This window comes from Ranitomeya imitator, chromosome 2 (assembly GCF_032444005.1).
Source record: "Ranitomeya imitator isolate aRanImi1 chromosome 2, aRanImi1.pri, whole genome shotgun sequence".
Lineage (NCBI taxonomy): Eukaryota > Metazoa > Chordata > Amphibia > Anura > Dendrobatidae > Ranitomeya > Ranitomeya imitator.
The window spans coordinates 585,668,729-585,691,013 of record NC_091283.1 but is presented as its reverse complement, the minus strand read 5'-3'; the positions used below and the strand labels follow the sequence as shown (position 1 = coordinate 585,691,013).

At 43.9% G+C, this 22,285-nt stretch overlaps 1 protein-coding gene across 2 annotated transcripts in view; it reads left to right on the top strand.

Annotated features, from left to right (window-relative positions):
• RPRD1B (regulation of nuclear pre-mRNA domain containing 1B) overlaps positions 1 to 22,285 on the top strand; it is a 159,324-nt gene that overhangs the window by 115,295 nt on the left and 21,744 nt on the right. For both annotated transcript variants that reach the window (XM_069752276.1, XM_069752277.1), the window contains 2 exons: positions 18,037 to 18,163; positions 18,377 to 18,552. In XM_069752276.1, coding sequence (XP_069608377.1) covers positions 18,037 to 18,163; positions 18,377 to 18,552 — 303 coding nt within the window. The remainder of the gene's footprint in view (positions 1 to 18,036; positions 18,164 to 18,376; positions 18,553 to 22,285) is intronic.

Genomic DNA, 22,285 nt, shown 5'->3' with positions numbered 1-22,285 from the left:
TAGAGTGATAGCCTTCCTTATTGAAAATCCCTTTTGAATAACCTTACCTTGTATAACCTTGTATGCGGCTTGATTCATACGTCCTTGGCAAAGATTAACCTGCCCAATTCACGCCGCATACAAGGTTATCCTGGAAAAACAGTTGATTCCTTCTACTCAGGCAATGTTCCGCAACTCTGAGGACTGGTTTTTCCAGCAGGACAATGCGCCATGCCACACAGCTAGGTCAATCAAGGTGTGGATGAAGGACCACCACATCAAATCCCTGTCATGGGCAGCCCAATATCCAGACCTAAACCTCATTGAAAACCTCTGGAATGTAATCAAGAGGATGATGGATAGTCACAAGCCATCAAACAAAGAAGAGCTGCTTACATTTTTGTACCAGGAGTGACATATGGTCACCCAAAAGCAGTGTAAAAGACAGGTGGAAAGAATGCCAAGACGCATGAAAGCTGTGATTAAAAATCATGGTTATTCCACAAAATATTGATATCTGAACTCTTCCGGAGTTAAAACATTAGTATTGTTGTTTCTAAATGATTATGAACTTGGTTTGGTTTTTTTTGCATTATTTGAGGCCTACAAGCAATGCATTTTTTTTATTTTGACCATTTCTGACTTTCAGAAAATAAATACAATATTTATTTCTTAGGAGCATGCGTGTGTATGTATGTATGTATGTACGTGTGTGTGTCTGTGTGTATATAGATAGATTCCCACATTATCCTGAAGAATGTATGTTCACAAGGACAGGGTCCTCTCCCCTCTCTACCAGTCTGTCACTGTTTACTGTTAACGATATCTATAACCCTATATGTAACCCCTTTTCACATGTACAGCACCATGGAATTAATGGTGCTATATAAATAAATAATAATAATAAGGTAGAAAAAAGGGGGAAACAGCACAGCAGACTTCCAGGGGAAAAAAAGATGTTTATTGCCCAAATGGCCACATGCTGTTTCCCCCTTTTTTTCTACTATTGCAAGTAGCCTTCTGAGATCGCTGGCTGGGGATGCGTGCACTTTGCTAAGGTACTGTTCAGCTGTTTGGCTCCGCAGCTACATGTGTCGCGGCTGTGTAACAGTCACGACACATGCATGGCGAGCCCAACAAACAGGCAGCTGAGGAGCCAAACAGCTGATCAGCCGTCACGACCCAGGAAGCCGGGTTCCCTCTGCACCTTATTCGGTAAGTGCTATAGCTTGCCTTATAAGCCTTGACCTGATCAAATTTGCTCATCTCTACTCCTTACCATTGTTAAGGATGTAATGGAAGTGGTATGTTCATGCGATACATATGTATATGGGTCTGAGCTGATATTACAATTGATGTACCAGGGTGGTTCGGGTGCTGAAATCATCCACTGATGGTGATCCTGGTGATGTATTCCTGTACTGTTGAGGGTTTTGATTCTGTGTTTCTGTACTGATGTGGGTTATTCAGATATACAGGTGCGTCTCACAAAATTAGAATATCATCAAAGAGTTAATTTATTTCAGTTCTTCAATGCAAAAAGTGAAACTCATACACTTATATTGAGTCATTACAAACAGAGTGATCTATTTCAAGTGTTTATTTCTGTTTATGTTGATGATTATGGCTTACAACCAATGAAAACTCAATTCATTATCTCAGTAAATTAGAATAATTATCAAAAAACACCCGCAAAAGCTTCCTAAGAGTTTAAAAGGTCCCTTGGTCTGTTGCAGTAGGCTCCACAATCATGGGGAAGACTGCAGACTTCATAGATGTCCAGAAGGTAGTCATTGACACACTCTACAATGAGGGTAAGACACAAAAAAGGTCATTGGTAAAGAAGCTGGCTGTTCAGAGTGCTGTATCCAAGCATATTAATGGAAAGTTGAATGGAAGGAAGACGTGTGGCAGAAAAAGGTGCACAAGCAACCAGGATATCCGCAGCCTTGAAAAGATTGTTAAAAAAAGGCCATTCAAAAATTTGGGTGAGATTCACAAAGAGTGGACTACTGCTGGAGTCATTGCTTCAAGAGCCATCAGACACAGATGTATCCAGGACATGGGCTACAAGTGTCGCATTCCTTGTGTCAAGCCACTCATGACCAATAGACAACACCAGAAACGTCTTACCTGGGCCAAGGAAAAAAAAGAACTGGACTGTTGCTCAGAGGTCCAAGGTGTTGATTTCAGATGAAAGTAAATTTTGCATTTCATTTGGAAATCAAGGTCCCAGAGTATGGAGGAAGAGTGGAGAGGCCACAATCCAAGCTGCTTGAGGTCTAGTGTGAAGTTTCCACAATCAGGGATGGTTTGGGGAGCCATGTCATCTGTAGGTGTAGGTCAAACTGTGTTTTATCAAGACCAAAGTCAGCGCACCTGTGTACCAGGAAATCGTAGATCACTTCATGCTTCCCTCTGCCGACAAGCTTTGTGGAGATGAAAATTTCATTCTCCAGCAGGACTTGGCACCTGTCCACACTGCCAAAAGTACCAATACCTGGTTTAAAAACAACAGTATCACTGTGCTTGATGGGCCAGCAAACTCACCTGACCATAACCCTATAGAGAATCTATGGGGTGTTGTCAAGATGGAGATGAGACACCAGACCCAACAATGCAGTCAAGCTGAAGGCTGCTATCAAAGCAACCTGGGCTTCCATAACACCTCAGCAGTGCCACCGGCTGATCGCCTCCATACCACGTTGCATTGATGCATTTCAGTAGGCCAACATTTCAGATTTTAAAATAATTTTTCAAGGTGGTGTTATAAAGTATTCTAATTTACTGAGATAATGACTTTTAGGTTTTCATTGGCTGTAAGCCATAATCATCAACACTAACAGAAATAAACACGTGAAATAGATCACTCTTTTTGTATTGAAGAACTGAAATAAATTAACTTTTTGATGATATAATTTTGTATTTCTGTACTTCTGTTGGTTCTGTACTATTGGGGGGTGGGGTTAGTGATGTATTTCTGGACTGCTGGTGGTTCTTCTGAATTCTCACCGTGCACTCTGCACGCTGTGAGGATTCTCTGGTGCTGGCAGTGATAGTGGGAGCTCACACAACTGGAAGTATGCGATATGCATACATGCGGTCACATGCTGATTAGACATGCATGGCCTCAATCAATGAAAATGAATTGAGCAAGGGCAGATACGTCTTGTCTGAACGTGGCCAAAAGTATACAAATTGCATGCCTGTGCTGACATGACTGTCCACTCTTGCCAGCGGCAATAGAGAATCCTGAAAGTGTGCTGTGCATGCTCTGTGTGAATTCAGAAGCCTGCAGTCACATAGTGACTATAGACTTTCATCTCAAACCTGGACTCATCCTTATAAAATGAAGCCCTATAGCCAATATTAACAGCGTGTAATGTACTCACTGTCAGGATTCAGCTCTGCTTGCAGTCATCACATGGCCACTTCACTCATGCGATTTTCATACTTATGGTCCTGTGACAAATTTTTCTTCCTGCTTCTCTGTTTTTCTCTGAACATTGAGAGAATTAGGAAGAACAGCTCGTCGGCACGTGACTGTAAGGCTGTGTTCACTTGTTACGTTTTTGTTGCTTTTTAATGCAAATTTTAAGCTGTGTTTTACAGTACCAGCAAACCCATAACATTTCAGAAATCTCGTGCCACACATTGCATTTTTTTTTTCCTGACTGATTTGGAAAACTGCTGCGTTTTTGATAACTGCAGTATGTCACTTCTTTCAGTGTTTTTTGCAGCACTTACAAAGCAATGAGTAAGTGCAAAAATGCAGCAGAAAACACAGGGTTTTTCTGCGTTTTTGGTGCAAAAACCTCAAGAAGTTGCACTGGTTTTTTTTTTGTGCCCTAACCTTATCAGCATGCACAAGAGACAAACGTACCTGGCAATAACACAACAAAACCAGCTTTTTGTAAGCAGCGTCTTTACTGCCAAGAAATCAGGTTTTGCGTGCAGAAAAAATTGCAGCAAAACCGCAACATGTGAAAGTGTGCAAATCTCATATGTACATGTGGGGGGAATTGCGTCAAACTGCATTCTTGCCCTGGGATCCGGAAAACCTAGATACATCTCTGCCATCGCTCATGTCGGTGACACACATCTCTTTTGGGTCTCTAGGATTAGTAGACACATAGGATGGATATATTCAGTGTGCAGCTCTGTGTCGGGCATAGACACCTGACTACCTGAGCTGATGATGATTTGTGGGGTACATTGGGACTAATAAAGTAAGATTAATTACCTGTCAAGCGGTGAAATAAAAATGCCTACATGCTGCATTGAACACAAAGCAGCTGGGTCCTGTTCTCCCTTCTGTTCTGACCCTGTAGACCCCTGTAGTGTTTTACAAGTGTCCATTCTTTTGTTATCTCCATTTTCTACTTTTTAATAAATTGGGCGCATCATACAAGTTTTGATACAAACTCTATACAGTAAGCACTTTTTTTTTATCCTCATTAGTAGACCCATAAATTACATGGTGCCTATATGGTCCACCATACTTTACCCCAGTGGCTGGATCTTATTTAGGGTAGGAGTAGATATTGACAGTCAATGTTCTCACTTTGTGGAACACATACCATGATGCTTTCACAGCGAGGAGGGTCACAGAGTGTTAAGGGATCCCAAAACCCAGAAATTCAGACCCAACTTTTGTTAGAAAGTTGGATCCTTTAGGATACATTAGAAATCCTTCTGACTACATTTGTTGATGTGTTAAGAAAAATCAGCAGTCTTGTGCTGTATGATCTTTTTTTAAATAAATAGGGCAGCGTTAGACTGGTGATAAGTTCTCTTTAGTTATAATTTTTATTTATATAAAACCAACTTATTCGGAAGCACTGTACAATTAAGAAGAGACCTGTACAAACGAGATCAAACATTAGAGTAATGCATAATTAAACAGTTAAAACGAGGTGTGAGGGCCCTGCTGACAAGAGTGCTTGTAGTGCGTGGTCCTATCATCTTCATGGTAAATAAGGGTCTTTAAATCTGCATAAACCAGTTATCAGCCAGTATCTATATACTTTCAGGTGAAGTGTATACAGAGAGATGATAGAAGGCACCAGATTCTTTGGAAATTGGATAACTGGAGAACTGAGAACAGTTAAGGTACCGTTACACTAAACGACTTGCCGACGATCACGACCAGCGATACGACCTGGCCGTGATCGTTGGTAAGTCGTTGTGTGGTTGCTGGGGAGCTGTCACACAGACAGCTCTCTCCAGCGACCAATGATCAGCGGAACGACTTCGGCATCGTTGAAACTGTCTTCAACGATGCCGAAGTCCCCGGGTAAACAGGGTAAACATCGGGTTACTAAGTGCAGGGCCGCGTTTAGTAACCCGATATTTATCCTGGTTACCATTGTAAAAGTAAAAAAAAAAAACAGTACATACTCACATTCCGATGTCTGTCACGTCCCCCGCCGTCAGCTTCCCGCACTGATTGTGTCAGCGCCGGCTGTAAAGCAGAGCACAGCGGTGACGTCACCTGTTGTGAATTCTGCTCTTGGGTTCCCTCCAGTGGTTGTAGGTGGGAATGCAGTTGTCTCTGAGTCGCAGTCCTGGCCAGGTGTATCTGCTGATTGCAGTTCTGACTGGGATATTTAGGTGTGCAGGATTCATTAGTCCTTGCCAGTTGTCAATGTTTCTTCTGAAGTGTTGGATCACTTTCTGGCTTCTCCTACTTGGCTGCCTATTCAGCAAAGATAAGTGTCTGGTTTTTGTTTCTGTGGCACACATGCAGTGTGCTTATATTCTGTGCTATTCATTTGTTTTTCTCTTGTCCAGCTTAGACTGTGTCAGTGTTTTCTCAGTCTTGTTGGATTCTCTGGAGATGCAGATATACGCTCCACATCTTTAGTTAGATGGTGGAGTTTTTGTATTTTCTGCTGTGGATATTTTTGGAAGGATTTTTAATACTGACCGCTTAGTATCCTGTCCTATCCTTTCCTATTTAGCTAGTGTGTGCCTCATTTGCTAAATCCTGTTTCCTGCCTTCGTGTCTTTTCCTCTACTACTCACAGTCAATATTTGTGGGGGGCTGCCTATCCTTTGGGGTTCTGCTCTGAGGCAAGGTAGAAATTCCTATTTCCATCTATAGGGGTATTTAGTCCTCCGGCTGTGTCGAGGTGTTTAGGTTTTGTTAGGCACACCCCACGGCTACTTCTAGTTGCGGTGATAAGATTAGGGTTTGCGGTCAGTATAGTTACCACCTACTCCAGTGAAGGTTTTCATGCTGCTCCAAGGTCACCTGATCATAAGTCACCGCTGTGCTCTGCTTTACGGCCGGCGCTGACAGTCAGTGCAGGGAAGCTGACGGCGGGGGACGTGACAGACATCGGAATGGGAGTATGTACTGTTTTTTTTTTTTAAACTTTTACAATGGTAACCAGGGTAAATATCGGGTTACTAAGCTCGGCCCTGCACTTAGTAACCCGATATTTACCCTGGTTACAAGTGAACACATCGCTGGATCGGCGTCACACACGCCGATCCAGCGATGACAGCGGGTGATCAGCGACCAAAAAAAGGTCCTGATCATTCCCCAACGACCAACGATCTCCCAGCAGGGGCCTGATCGTTGGTCGCTGTCACACATAACGAGATCGTTAGCGGGATCGTTGCTACGTCACAAAAAGCGCGACATTGCATCGATATCGTTAACAAAATCGTTATGTGTGAAGGTACCTTTAGGTTAGTGAGGCAATGTGATAAGCCTGTCTTAAGAGATGTGTTTTTAGGACACACTTAAAACTGTGGATACTGGAAATGAACCATATTGTTTGGGGGGTGGGGTGGTAGTGCTTTCCAGAGAACCAGTCAGCACAAGAAAAGTCTTGGAGATGGAAGTAGAAGGTCTGGATTATGGAGGATGTCAATTTTGTTTTTGAACATTAGCAGAACCTACATAACAGATAAGGTGATAGACAAAGGTGAGGGAGGAGATGTAAGTTAGTGCAGAACTGTGGATTTTAAGTTGTTTTCTGTAGCATTTGGACAACCAGTGCAAAGACTGGCACAGGACAGAGGCATCAGTGTAGAGGCTGGACAGAAACGAGCTTGGCTGCTGCATTTAGGATAGATTGTAGAGTCAATAGTTTAGTGAAAGGAAGACCAATTAATAGAGTTGCAGAAGTCCAGATGAGAATAAATAAGAGCCAACATTAAGAATTTTTACTGTTTCAAAGGTACAAAAAGGTTGGATTTTGGAGATGTTTTTGAGGTGCAGGTTACCTGAACGAGTGAATGATTGCCGATCAGAAGTGAAGAAAAGTTCTGATTTAAATATAACCCCAAGACCGTGTGTGTGCTGCTTGTAAGTCACACAGGTATAGGTAGTGTTGCAAAGCCAGGTAGGACTGGGTTAAATCCTAGCACTGCACGTTTTGATTAGATGCTCCTGACTAACTTTGTTCACTACTTGTGTTAGTTTGCTGTATGTTGAGCAAAGTCGAGTGTGCTTAAACTGGTGGATGACCAGACAAAATGTGAACTTTAGTTGAGAGAGAAACCTGCCAGAGTCTCTCTCTGAATGGAGATTAGGAAAGCTAAGTAGTCTGTGTGTTGGACCTGCAGAGAAACGTGTGAAAGCTGTAGCCTGTTTAGCGTGAACTGTACATGAAGTTGAATACTTCTGTTTGGTGCTGGAGCTCAGGCTGAAGGTGATATCAACACTGGTAAGGGATCGTACCTCTTATTGGAGTAGCGTTTACTCCTGGAGAAAGGACTGTAATCTGTTTGGGTGAGCCCGGACTAACATTTATGTGCTTGCAATGTGAACTGTTCATTTTCTATCGCCCTATATCACTTCTCCCCTATGCCTCCAAGCTACTTGAACAACACGTCTACCTTGAACTGTCCTCCCATCTCTCTTCTTGCTCCCTCTTTGACCGCTTACAATCTGGCTTCCGGTCACACCACTCCACTGAAACTGCCCTAACTAAGGTCACAAATGACCTTTTAACCCGCCAAGAGCAAGCGACACTACTCTGTCCTCCTCCTCCTGGACCTGTCGGCTGCCTTTGACACAGTGGAGTGGACCATTCCCTATTATTACAGACCCTCTCATCCCTTGGCATCACAGAATTGGCCCTATCCTGGATCTCATCATACCTAACTGACCGGACATTCAGCGTCTCCCACTCACACACCACCTCCTCACCTCGCCCCCTATCTGTCGGAGTCCCACAAGGTTCAGTCCTAGGGCCCCTGCTCTTCTCCATTTACACCTTTGGCCTGGGACAGCTCATAGAATCTCATGGCTTTCAGTATCATCTCTATGCTGATGACACACAGATCATAGTAACATAGTAACATAGTTAGTAAGGCCGAAAAAAGACATTTGTCCATCCAGTTCAGCCTATATTCCATCATAATAAATACCCAGATCTACGTCCTTCTACAGAACCTAATAATTGTATGATACAATATTGTTCTGCTCCAGGAAGACATCCAGGCCTCTCTTGAACCCCTCGACTGAGTTCGCCATCACCACCTCCTCAGGCAAGCAATTCCAGATTCTCACTGCCCTAACAGTAAAGAATCCTCTTCTATGTTGGTGGAAAAACCTTCTCTCCTCCAGACGCAAAGAATGCCCCCTTGTGCCCGTCACCTTCCTTGGTATAAACAGATCCTCAGCGAGATATTTGTATTGTCCCCTTATATACTTATACATGGTTATTAGATCGCCCCTCAGTCGTCTTTTTTCTAGACTAAATAATCCTAATTTCGCTAATCTATCTGGGTATTGTAGTTCTCCCATCCCCTTTATTAATTTTGTTGCCCTCCTTTGTACTCTCTCTAGTTCCATTATATCCTTCCTGAGCACCGGTGCCCAAAACTGGACACAGTACTCCATGTGCGGTCTAACTAGGGATTTGTACAGAGGCAGTATAATGCTCTCATCATGTGTATCCAGACCTCTTTTAATGCACCCCATGATCCTGTTTGCCTTGGCAGCTGCTGCCTGGCACTGGCTGCTCCAGGTAAGTTTATCATTAACTAGGATCCCCAAGTCCTTCTCCCTGTCAGATTTACCCAGTGGTTTCCCATTCAGTGTGTAATGGTGACATTGATTCCTTCTTCCCATGTGTATAACCTTACATTTATCATTGTTAAACCTCATCTGCCACCTTTCAGCCCAAGTTTCCAACTTATCCAGATCCATCTGTAGCAGAATACTATCTTCTCTTGTATTAACTGCTTTACATAGTTTTGTATCATCTGCAAATATCGATATTTTACTGTGTAAACCTTCTACCAGATCATTAATGAATATGTTGAAGAGAACAGGTCCCAATACTGACCCCTGCGGTACCCCACTGGTCACAGCGACCCAGTTAGAGACTATACCATTTATAACCACCCTCTGCTTTCTATCACTAAGCCAGTTACTAACCCATTTACACACAATTTCCCCCAGACCAAGCATTCTCATTTTGTGTACCAACCTCTTGTGCGGCACGGTATCAAACGCTTTGGAAAAATCGAGATATACCACGTCCAATGACTCACCGTGGTCCAGTCTATAGCTTACCTCTTCATAAAAACTGATTAGATTGGTTTGACAGGAGCGATTTCTCATAAACCCATGCTGATATGGAGTTAAACAGTTATTCTCATTGAGATAATCCAGAATAACATCCCTCAGAAACCCTTCAAATATTTTACCAACAATAGAGGTTAGACTTACTGGCCTATAATTTCCAGGTTCACTTTTAGAGCCCTTTTTGAATATTGGCACCACATTTGCTATGCGCCAGTCCTGCGGAACAGACCCTGTCGCTATAGAGTCCCTAAAAATAAGAAATAATGGTTTATCTATTACATTACTTAGTTCTCTTAGTACTCGTGGGTGTATGCCATCCGGACCCGGAGATTTATCTATTTTAATCTTATTTAGCCGGTTTCGCACCTCTTCTTGGGTTAGATTGGTGACCCTTAATATAGGGTTTTCATTGTTTCTTGGGATTTCACCTAGCATTTCATTTTCCACCGTGAATACCGTGGAGAAGAAGGTGTTTAATATGTTAGCTTTTTCCTCGTCATCTACAACCATTCTTTCCTCACTATTTTTTAAGGGGCCTACATTTTCAGTTTTTATTCTTTTACTATTGATATAGTTGAAGAACAGTTTGGGATTAGTTTTACTCTCCTTAGCAATGTGCTTCTCTGTTTCCTTTTTGGCAGCTTTAATTAGTTTTTTAGATAAAGTATTTTTCTCCCTATAGTTTTTTAGAGCTTCAATGGTGCCATCCTGCTTTAGTAGTGCAAATGCTTTCTTTTTACTGTTAATTGCCTGTCTTACTTCTTTGTTTAGCCACATTGGGTTTTTCCTATTTCTAGTCCTTTTATTCCCACAAGGTATAAACCGCTTACACTGCCTATTTAGGATGTTCTTAAACATTTCCCATTTATTATCTGTATTCTCATTTCTGAGGATATTGTCCCAGTCTACCAGATTAAGGGCATCTCTAAGCTGTTCAAACTTTGCCTTCCTAAAGTTCAATGTTTTTGTGACTCCCTGACAAGTCCCCCTAGTGAAAGACAGGTGAAACTGCACAATATTGTGGTCGCTATTTCCTAAATGCCCAACCACCTGCAGATTTGTTATTCTGTCAGGTCTATTAGATAGTATTAGGTCTAAAAGTGCTGCTCCTCTGGTTGGATTCTGCACCAATTGTGAAAGATAATTTTTCTTGGTTATTAGCAGAAACCTGTTGCCTTTATGGGTTTCACAGGTTTCTGTTTCCCAGTTAATATCCGGGTAGTTAAAGTCCCCCATAACCAGGACCTCATTATGGGTTGCAGCTTCATCTATCTGCTTTAGAAGTAGACTTTCCATGCTTTCTGTTATATTTGGGGGTTTGTAACAGACCCCAATGAGAATTTTGTTACCATTTTTCCCTCCATGAATTTCAACCCATATGGACTCGACATCCTCATTCCCTTCGCTAATATCCTCCCTTAAAGTGGACTTTAGACAAGATTTTACATAGAGACAAACCCCTCCTCCTCTCCGATTTTTACGATCCTTTCTAAACAGACTGTAACCCTGTAAGTTAACTGCCCAGTCATAGCTTTCATCTAACCATGTCTCGGTTATTCCCACTATGTCAAAGTTACCTGTAGATATTTCTGCTTCTAGTTCTTCCATCTTGTTTGTCAGGCTTCTGGCGTTTGCGAGCATGCAGTTTAGAGGATTTTGTTTTGTTCCAATCTCCTCACTGTGGATTGTTTTAGAAATGTTCTTACCTCCCTTCTGAGTATGTTTTCCTGGGTCGTCTTTGTTCGAGTCTAATGTTTTTCTTCCCGTCCCCTCTTCTTCTAGTTTAACGCCCTCCTGATGAGTGTAGCGAGTCTTCTGGCGAATGTGTGTTTCCCAGGTTTGTTGAGGTGTAGTCCGTCTCTGGCGAGGAGTCCATCATACCAGTAATTCACACCGTGGTCCAGGAATCCAAATCCTTGTTGTCTGCACCATCGTCTTAGCCAGTTGTTTGCATCAAGGATCCTGTTCCATCTCCTGGTGCCATGCCCGTCTACTGGAAGGATAGAAGAAAAAACTACCTGTGCATCCAGTTCCTTTACTTTCTTCCCCAACTCTTCAAAGTCCTTGCAGATTGTCGGTAGGTCCTTCCTTGCTGTGTCATTGGTGCCAACATGTATCAGAAGAAATGGGTGGACGTCCTTGGAGCTGAAGAGCTTTGGTATCCTATCGGTCACATCCTTGATCATCGCACCTGGAAGGCAGCATACTTCTCTTGCAGTTATGTCCGGTCTGCAGATGGCTGCTTCGGTGCCTCTCAGTAGTGAGTCTCCCACCACCACCACTCTTCGTTGCTTCTTGGCTGTACTTTTTGCTGTCACTTGTTGCTGTGTGCCCTTTTCTTTTTTGCTTGCTGGTATTGCTTCATTCTTAGGTGTGCCATCTTCATCCTCTACAAAGATTTGATATCGGTTCTTCAGTTGTCTACATCTCTGGACCAGATATCACCTCCCTACTAACCAGAATCCCTCAATGTCTGCCCACTATTTCATCCTTCTTCTCCGCTAGATTTATGAAACTTAACATGGACAAAACAGAATTCATCATCTTTCCCCCATCTCACGTGACCCCCCCCCAATGAATCTATCCGTTACAGTAAATGGCTGCCCACTCTCCCCAGTCCCAGAAGCTCGCTGCCTCGGGGTAATCCTTGATGCTGATCTCTCCTTCAAACCACATATCCAAGCCCTTTCCACTTCCTGCCGACTTTAACCTAAAAAATATTTCACAAATCCGTTCATTCCTCAACCAAGAATCTGCAAAAACCCTAGTCCATGCCCTCATCATCTCTCGCCTTGACTACTGCAACCTCCTGCTCTGTGGCCTCCCCTCTAACACTCTCGCACCCCTCCAATTTATTCTAATCTCTGCTGCCCGACTAATCCACCTGTCCCCCCGCTATTCCCCAGCTTCTTCCCTCTGTTAATCCCTTCACTGGCTCCCCAATGCCCAGAGACTCCAGTACAAAACCCTAACCATGACATACAAAGCCATCCACAACCTGTCTCCTCCATACATCTGTGACCTCGTCTCCCGGTACTTACCTACACGCAACCTCCGATCCTCACAAGATCTCCTTCTCTACTCCCCTCTTATCTCCTCTTCCCACAATCGTATACAAGATTTCTCTCGCGTATCACCCCTACTCTGGAACCCTCTACCCCAACATATCAGACTCTCACCTACCATCGAAACCTTCAAAAAGAACCTGAAGACCTACCTCTTCCGGCAAACCTATAACCTGCAGTAACCACCGATTGACCAAACCGCTGCATGACCAGACCTACCCTCGCCTACTGTATTCTCACCCATCCCTTGTAGATTGTGAGCCTTCGCGGGCAGGGCCCTCTCTCCTCCTGTACCAGTTATGACTTGTATTGTTTAAGATTATTGTACTTGTTTTTATTATGTATACCCCTCCTCACATGTAAAGCGCCATGGAATAAATGGCGCTATAACAATAAATAATAATAATTTTCTGTTATACCTTTGTGCCCAGACGAGGCTGTTTTGGTTTTCAATCTCTTGGACTTTTATGAAAGTAATAAAACTGCACTTGTTTGCACCCGCATTACCTGAGATAGTGAATCCCTACACTAGTTTAATGAAGGGAAGAAACTTAGATGTTCAATTTTGGAAAGAGTCCGTTTCCGATAGAGGGAAAGCCTAATGTTTGAGAGAGAGGACAATGGTCATTATTCTTCTTAAGTAGACCGTGGTGGTGGGGGGAGGGAGGAAGAGTCAGGAGAAGTGTATAATTGGGTGTCATCAGCAGGAAGGTGCTACTGAAAGACAAATCTGCAGCTAGATTTGCAGTAAGGGCTGTGGGAACCCCAACATTATGGGTAGTGCCAAACGACTGTTTACTCCACATCTGAGATAAACGGTCCGATTATTAAGATCAGAGTTTGATCAGAGTGGCATCAACTTTTCTCAGCTGTGGAGCGAGAAAAAAAGAACACCTTTTTGCCATATTCTCCATCCTGTCAGTTTGTGAAAATTGAACCTATGTCATCCAAGTGCAGTCCATTTATTTTTTTCACAGACTCATAGATTTGCATTTCTGATATTGATCTGAAACTCTGATCATAATAGTACATGTTTTTCTTTTTTTTTTTTCAATGTTAAAAAATCAGACATGAACAGCCCCATAGAATGTCATAGCTAAAATTGGTTGTGTACATGAGCCAGCATCAGGGGCTTATCTACAGCATTCTTTAATGCTGATGATAAGCCCCCGATGTATCCTGAAAGATGAGAAAAAGAGGTTAGATTATACTCACCCTGGGGTGGTCCCGGTCCGGTTCTGGTCCGATGGGTGTCATGGTTCGGGGCCTCCCATCTTCTTACGATGACTGCTGTAGATAAGCCCCTGATGCTGGTGGGCTTAGCACCTTCGATTTTGGGGGTGACAGGTTCCTTTAAACCTTAGATCTGGGCAGGGTCGGACTGACCCACCGGAGGACTGGAGAATTCTCCGGTGGGCCCAGCCACTGACATCTGCTGGCACAGTGAACATAAGTCGCGTGTGCCAGCAGTTTGCATACCGACCGCTCTCCCCTCTTGTCTTACTGCGCAGAGCAGTGACATAAAAAACCATCAGGGCATAAGAGCGCTCTGTTACTTAGAAATAGTGCGCACGCAGTCTGCAGCAGTCAAGCATGTCAGCAGTGTTATCAGTGACGCCCGCACTGCTCTCTATCTTTGGGAGGAGCCACGAGCAGGACGTCCTCCCAGCGTGCACATCACTACTTGAGGCTCCTCTCAGAGCTAGTCAGAGAGTAGTGCACGCGTCACTGATTACACAGCTGACGCGCTCGCCTGCTGCAGACTGCGGCTCATGATTAGTAACGGCGCTCTTCCGTTCGGAAAACTTTTTAGGTCACCGCTCCTCCCTGCGTTGAACAAGCAGGGAGAGCGGTGCAATATAAGGCTAACTCTGATTGATTGGCTGCAGCATAGCCAATCAGTGTTAGCTTTAATTGTGCTCTCTTCTCCCCAACTGTACAACACAGCTCAGGTCACAAGCTGTGCTGACATCTATAACACATGCTCCCCCACAGTGTAAGCAGCAGAGGGAGATAGATGACTCCCTGCTACAGCTGCAATGGTTGAACAAGGGCCAGCCTAAAAGTAAGTGTAATTGGGGGGCCTTTAGTGTGGGGTGAGAGAGGGGGAGGGGCTAAGTTACTTTGGGATGAATGAGGACTCCATTAAGGCTGCTTTCACACATCAGGTTTTTGGTTTCAGGCACAATCCGGCAGTTTCAGGCACAATCTGGATCAGTTTTTTTCTTACAACTCTATGGGGAAAAAACAGATCAGTCGTATTACTGCCGGATTGTGCCTGAAGGACATGCGTTTCATCCGTTTTGTGCCGGATCCGTCCCTTCAGGCTTTTTTGCCGGACACAAAAAACGTCTCCTGCAAACGCATGGAACTGATGTGTGAAAGAACATTTCCGGCGACCGAATCCGTTTTTAACACACTGAGCATGCCCAGAAGCGTCTCTCTCCCCCTCTCCCTCTCCCTCTCTCCATGCCCATGCGCAGTACATAGAGCCGGATCCAGCTAAAAAACGGATCCGGTGCATCAGTTTCCATCCGTTTTTTCACTATGTACACCGGATCCGTTTTTAGCAAATTTGACAGAATGTTTCTGAAACCAAAAACCTGATGTGTGAAAGTAGCCTAAATCATCTCTCCTTTCACCCTTGACTGCACCCCCTTCCCCTATATCACTCCTGACTGAACACGTTAACAATACAATAATTAAAGCAAAATAAGACGACCCTGCTCGTGAGAGCTGACAATCTACAATGAGGTAGGGGAGATACAAAGCACAGGTGTGCATCATACCTGACTGCACCCCCTTCCCCTGTATCACACCTGACTGCACCACCTCCCTCTGTATCACCCCTGACTGAGCCGCTCTCCTCCTGCATTACCCCTGACTGACTGCACCACCTCCCCCTGTATCACCCCTGACTGACTGCACCACCTCCCCCTGTATCACCTCTGACTGACTGCACCACCTCCCCCTGTATCACCTCTGACTGACTGCACCACCTCCCCCTGTATCACCCCTGACTGACTGCACCACCTCCCCCTGTATCACCCCTGACTGACTGCACCACCTCCCCCTGTATCACCCCTGACTGACTGCACCACCTCCCCCTGTATTACCCCTGACTGACTGCACCACCTCCCCCTGTATCACCCCTGACTGACTGCACCACCTCCCTGTGTTTCACCCCTGACTGACTGCACCATCTCCCCCTGTATCACCCCTGACTGACTGCACCACCTCCCCCTGTATCACCCCTGACTGACTGCACCACCTCCCCCTGTATTACCCCTGACTGACTGCACCACCTCCCCCTGTATCACCCCTGACTGACTGCACCACCTCCCTGTGTTTCACCCCTGACTGACTGCACCATCTCCCCCTGTATCACCCCTGACTGACTGCACCACCTCCCCCTGTATCACCCCTGACTGACTGCACCACCTCCCCCTGTATTACCCCTGACTGACTGCACCACCTCCCCCTGTATCACCCCTGACTGACTGCACCACCTCCCTGTGTTTCACCCCTGACTGACTGCACCATCTCCCCCTGTATCACCCCTGACTGACTGCACCATCTCCCCCTGTATCACCCCTGACTGACTGCACCATCTCCCCCTGTATCACCCCTGACTGACTGCACCACCTCTCCCTGTATCACCCTTGACTGACTGCACCACCTCCCCCTCTATCACCCCTGACTGACTGCACCATCTCCCCCTCTATCACCCCTGACTGACTGCACCACCTCCCCGTGTTTCACCCCTGACTGACTGCATCATCTCCCCCTGTATCACCCCTCACTGACTGCACCATCTCCCCCTGTATCACCCCTGACTGACTGCACCATCTCCCTGTGTTTCAGCCCTGACTGACTGCACCACCTCCCCGTGTTTCACCCCTGACTGACTGCACCATCTCCCCCTGTATCACCCCTGACTGACTGCACCACCTCCCCCTGTATCACCCCTGACTGACTGCACCATATCCCTCTGTATCACCCCTGACTGACTGCACCATCTCCCCCTGTATCTCCCCTGACTGACTGCACCACCTCCCCCTCTATCATCCCTGACTGCACCACCTCCCCCTCTATCATCCTTGACTGACTGTGTCCCCTCCCACTGTATCACCCCTAACTGCATCCCCTCCCTCTGTATCACCCAAACAGACTGAGCCCCCTTTCCTGTATCCCCCTGTCTGCACCACCTCCTCCTTTATTGCCCATGACTGAGCCCCTCTCCTTTTGTACCACCCCTGACTAAAACGTTTCTTCCCCTACTACTAAGACAATGAGGCCCTTCATAAAAAGATACTGCCTTTTATAGGTGGCAGAGAGATTTCTGTAAAAAGTGTATGGGGGATGTGAGGGAAAGCTTTCTATATTACTCCAATGTCATACATAAGTGATTTAGGACCCCACCACTATAACAGGGGACATTCACATAATGTATTGCTGCAGAATTTCTACAATGGAAATATCCACACAGACATTGTGCAGATATTGCTGCATTTGCTGCTGTGTAATGTCGCACCTTTACCACTGACCTGATCCTTTGTATTGCAAAGGATGAAATCGGTGGTGAATATCCGCAGCATAAATTGTTGTTGTTCATGTTACATCTTCATCGGTCAATTCACACCGTGGGTTTTCTCAGCGTATGGATGAGATGTCATCAAATCCCATCCTATAACACATTGGCTAAGTGGTTAATAAACACCTGGGAACATTTAGCTTTGAGTTTGCACCAAAATGTGGGCGCCAACCCCTGCTATGTCATTAATACGTGTGCTACCTTATGTTGTGCCCTGATATTAGCGTGTTTTACTGAATAATTGGTGGTCTTGTATTTCTTTCTATGTAGCTACATAGTGGGCCCCAAGAATGATTTTCTCTGGTGGGCCCAGTCCGAGGCTGGATCTGGGCCATAGGTTTCTCCCAAATACAGGTTTTGTACCCCCCGCCACCATTTCACACAAGTACGTGTATACACGTTTCATAGGTCACACATTTGTCCTGCAGCTCCAGTACATTTGCCAGGTGCCAATTAAAACTCCTGACAGAGAAATCTGTGTCAAACCGGTGATGTATTTTCAGCGTAAGGTTTCCCGTTTCGTCTTAAATGTGTTTGTAGATGTGTTGGAAAAATTGCTTGTAGATGTGAAATTCTAAAAAAAAAAATGTAAATGATTCATGGTGGTGACAAAATGCAAGTTTTGCTGGAGATAAAATGGATTTACTGCTTAAATAATACATCATGGCTGTGAGCGGAGTGTGCATAGATCTCATTAGAGTCTCCATTTCAGACAGTGAATTTTAGCCAGATTTAAATGCAATTGATTTGAGTCTTTTTATGAATAATTTAGGTAGTTTGGATCTTGGATACATGCTTCCTTCTGTATCTTTTATCTAGTTTTTGTTCCTTGACTTTGTTCCTAGACTGAAGATCTCATTAAAGCCCTGCAGGATCTGGAGAACGCTGCTTCTGGAGATGCCACCGTTAGACAGAAGATTGCATCCCTTCCACAGGAAGTTCAGGATGTATCCTTACTGGAAAAGATCACCGGTAAGACCATCTGTCTGGCTTGCAACTCCGGATGCTTGGTATCCGCTAGTATCTGTTAAGTTTATGCATGGGACTTTTCGGCAGATGTCTGGCCTCCGTGTTGCCGGAGCACCGCGCCGCCAGAGCACCGAGCCATGCTGCCAGCTCTAATATGGATGTAGCAATATAGTTTCTTGATTGGCGATAACAATTTGGTAAATTTGTATTTTTCAGATAAAGAGGCAGCAGAGCGTCTTTCCAAAACTGTAGATGAAGCCTGTCTCCTGCTGGCAGAGTATAATGGGCGACTGGCAGCAGAATTAGATGATCGAAGGCAGCTGGCGCGAATGCTATTGGAGTACACACAGAGTCAAAAAGAGGCTCTGAGCAACAAGGAGAAGAAGCTGGAGGTAAGGGTGCCCCTGTGAGCTCTGCCTTTCACAGGGAAGGGTGTCAGGGAATTGGTCAGGGTAGCCTACGTTCCGTCTTGCTGTTTCCACCAGGGTTTTCGGTATTTTGAAGAACCCTATTATAACACAATGGCCTATTGCAGCATAGGTGTCATGGTTCTTTCGCGATATAAGCCGTCTCGCCAGAGTGAACAGAAACCTCCACTAGCTGATTAAACTCTTCAGTTGCAACTTTTAGGCTATGTGCACATGTTCAGGATTTCTTGCAGAAATTTTGTGAGCAAAACCGGACATTTTCTGCAAGAAAGCCGCATGCATTTTTTTCGCATTTTTTGTGCGTTTTTGACACGTTTTTTCTGGAGCTTCCCAATGCATTAAATAGCAGGAAAAAACGTGAAACATCCGCAAAATTAATGAACATGCTGCGTTTTTTTTAATGCGTTTTTATAGTGAAAAAAAACGCAACGTGTGCACACAGCCTTACAAGTTTGCATAATTAAAATTACACTTTTAGTTAAGATAATAAATAATAACCACAAACATTTAGACCTAGTGACATTGTTTTAAGTGACATAACTAATAAGTAGTCAGATGATAAATGACTACATTGCAGCAAAAAAGTGGTAGCAAGAAGCTTTTAATGGTATATTTTCAACTCCACCAAACAAAAACAGACACATCTTTTCAAGAAATATTCCAAATTTGTTTTTTTGTATTCATTCTTTCTTTAGTATTCTGTTCTTCCTTTCTATCTGAGAAATTATTGTATACTTCTGTTCAGTTATGTCATGTGATCTCTTGGTCGCCCTCTCAGGAACTGTACTTTGTGTAGAATAAGATGACCTAGTTTTCACCACACAGTTTCGCCACAGGAAGTATCAAACTTCTATCACTGTTACTAATGATGATTACACAGCTTCTGTTACACAGTCCTAATGTGGGCGATCACCTTTTACCATCTATTACTGTATACTTATAATATATTAGTTTATTGCAGGGACAAATTGAAGGAAGAGGAGTCTGTGTCCTCTCAGTAGGCTGAGATGGTATTCACTCTAACTGGTTATGTAATTTTTTGATGATGCCTCATGGTATTTAGATCATCAAGGAATGCAATGCGGGACAAGAGCTAGGAATTAATATGGAGTCTGAAGAGAAGAAAACAGGAGGCTGAACTACCTGGACAAAAATACGCTATATATGAGGAGAGCAGAGTATGATGATTAGGTGGGCTGCATGGATGAAAATATCAAGGAGTGCTTCTTTAAGTATGAATGTTGTAGCTGATGTTTAACATTTTGAATAAAATGTAGACATTTGTAAACTAATGACAGCATTGAATTTGTAAAAAAGAAGGTTTTAAAACAACCAAGAATAAATGTCACAATCCAATGTGCTTAGTGTTTACATGGAGATGGATGACTGTGAAGAACGACGCCGGAATATCACCTTGCCCAGGGGACACGCTGCTCGGCGGAGTCTGAGACTTCGGTTCCCAGCAGAAACATACCACATGTGATGAGATGACAACTTGTGGGAAAGTAGAGGGAGGCTGGAGTTTGTTTGTGGTGGTCTGACTAATAACTTGGACATCACAAAAGATACAGTGTAGGCCAAGGAGCCCAGCTAACCCTTCTCTAACCACTGACTGTGGATGTGAGGATGTCACAGGCTTCCCAAAAACTGCAAGTTAATAAGCTACCTCTGCTTTTTATGGAGAAGATGTCCTTTAAAAGCTGTTGGATCAGATACATTATATGTTGCTTTTAGTTACACAGTAGTGAAGTCAAGTGTAAAGGACAGGTAGACAGAGACCTTTTTATCAATGAGTTAAGATTATGCACTCCTTCAGCCCCTTGAATGTTTGATTAACAGGCTAGAAGACTATATTGATCTCATTTTACAGACTTACACCAGACTGACTCTCACGTAACCTTTAAGTTATTCCATCCTCCTGTATTCAATACCTGGACCCCAGTTATGGAGTGCGTAGGAGATGCCTATGGCATCAATGTACCTTCATGAGTGTAAGGTAGAATTAGAGACCTTAACGGGAACCTGTCGCCATGAACAGGCAGTAGGCACCATGTTGTAGAGCAGGAGGAGCTCAGCAGATTGATATACAGTTTTGTGTAAAGAGTCAGTAAAGCTTGTGATTTGATCATTTAGTCCTCTGCTCTGTCTTTGATTTTCAGTAGAGTGTGCAGCCTTATCAGTGACTGACAGCTATTTCTATATGCACTCTTTTACAAAGAAAGCTGACCACTACACCGAAATCCTAGAAAGCCCATGGGATTAAATCAAGGATGGATATTTAATTCTCCCAAGGGGCCACAAGCGACATTGTGACTGTTCTGGAGGCCAAATCAATAGGCTGAAATTAATTCTGCCCAATATTAAGATTAACATATATTAAATAATTAATTTAAAATACAATTAATTATTTTATATTTATATTGTATGAGTTAATATTGAGCAGAATTAAAGTATCCTGACATTCCCCTCTATATATGAGCCCACACACAACCCCTTACATACAGTATGAGTCCCCTGTAGCCTCTGTATATACAATGAGCCTCCACATAGCTCCTTAAATATAGTATGAGCACTCATATAGCTTCCTATATGCAGTACGGGCCCCTATATACAGTATGAGCTCCAACATAGCCTCCTATGTGCAGTATGAGCTCCCACATAGCCGCCTAAATAGATGCAAACATCCCATACACTTATGGAAAAAACAATACATGTTCACCTCGCTCCCGTTCCCCCGGCGCTCTGCTCTGGTTGCCGATGCATTTACTCCTGTACAGCACACATTATGTAATAATGTCATCGCATCTGCTGTCCGTCGCACATGCCGATTTGTGGAAGAAGCCGGGGGCTCAGGCATCCACCATTGCATTCCCTGCTGAGGATGCGTATAGCAGTGACAGCAGGTGGTAGCAGATGACCTGCAGAAAGGGAACCTATGTCCAGCTTTGTAAATTATTTTACAAAGTCTTGAGTCCCGAGTCATTACTGCCTACTGCAAATGCAGACCCTCCTGGTGCAACACTTTGCATGGAACCCTAGAAGGAACTACAGTTACAGCTTGTACATTTTAGTTACTCCACCTACATTTATTCTTTGGCTTTACCACTCTTTGGGGCGGTCATACATTTATAAAGTCCACGATGGCTCCCTTCACACGTCTATTTTAGTAAACACTTATATGGACAATGAAGCAAAAATTCAATAGTCTCTTTTCTCAAAAGTATGTATGTTTTGATAGACTTTTTTTTTTTTTTTTCTAATATTCCTCCTGGAAATGTAAGAATAAATTGACAGCTTGGTGTTACCGGTTTGGAGTATGTTCCTCCACATTCTGAGAGTGTCTAATAATAATAATCTTTATTTATATAGCACCAGCATATTCCGCAGCTCTTTACAGTTTAACAGTATCAAACACAAGTCATAAGTAACAACGTTAACAATACAATAATTAAAGCGAAATAAAACGACCCTGCTCGTGAGAGCTTACAATCTACAATGAGGTGGGGGAGATGCAAAGTACAGGTGTGTATTTACAATGATGTATTTACAATGATGGTCCAGCCATCTTCAGGGGGTGGGGGATAGATGGAGATAGTGAATGGGCTACACACACACAAACATAAAATGACTTTGATTAGTGAACGTGGTAGGCCGCTCTGAACAAATGTGTTTTGAGCGAGCGCCTAAAACTATGCAA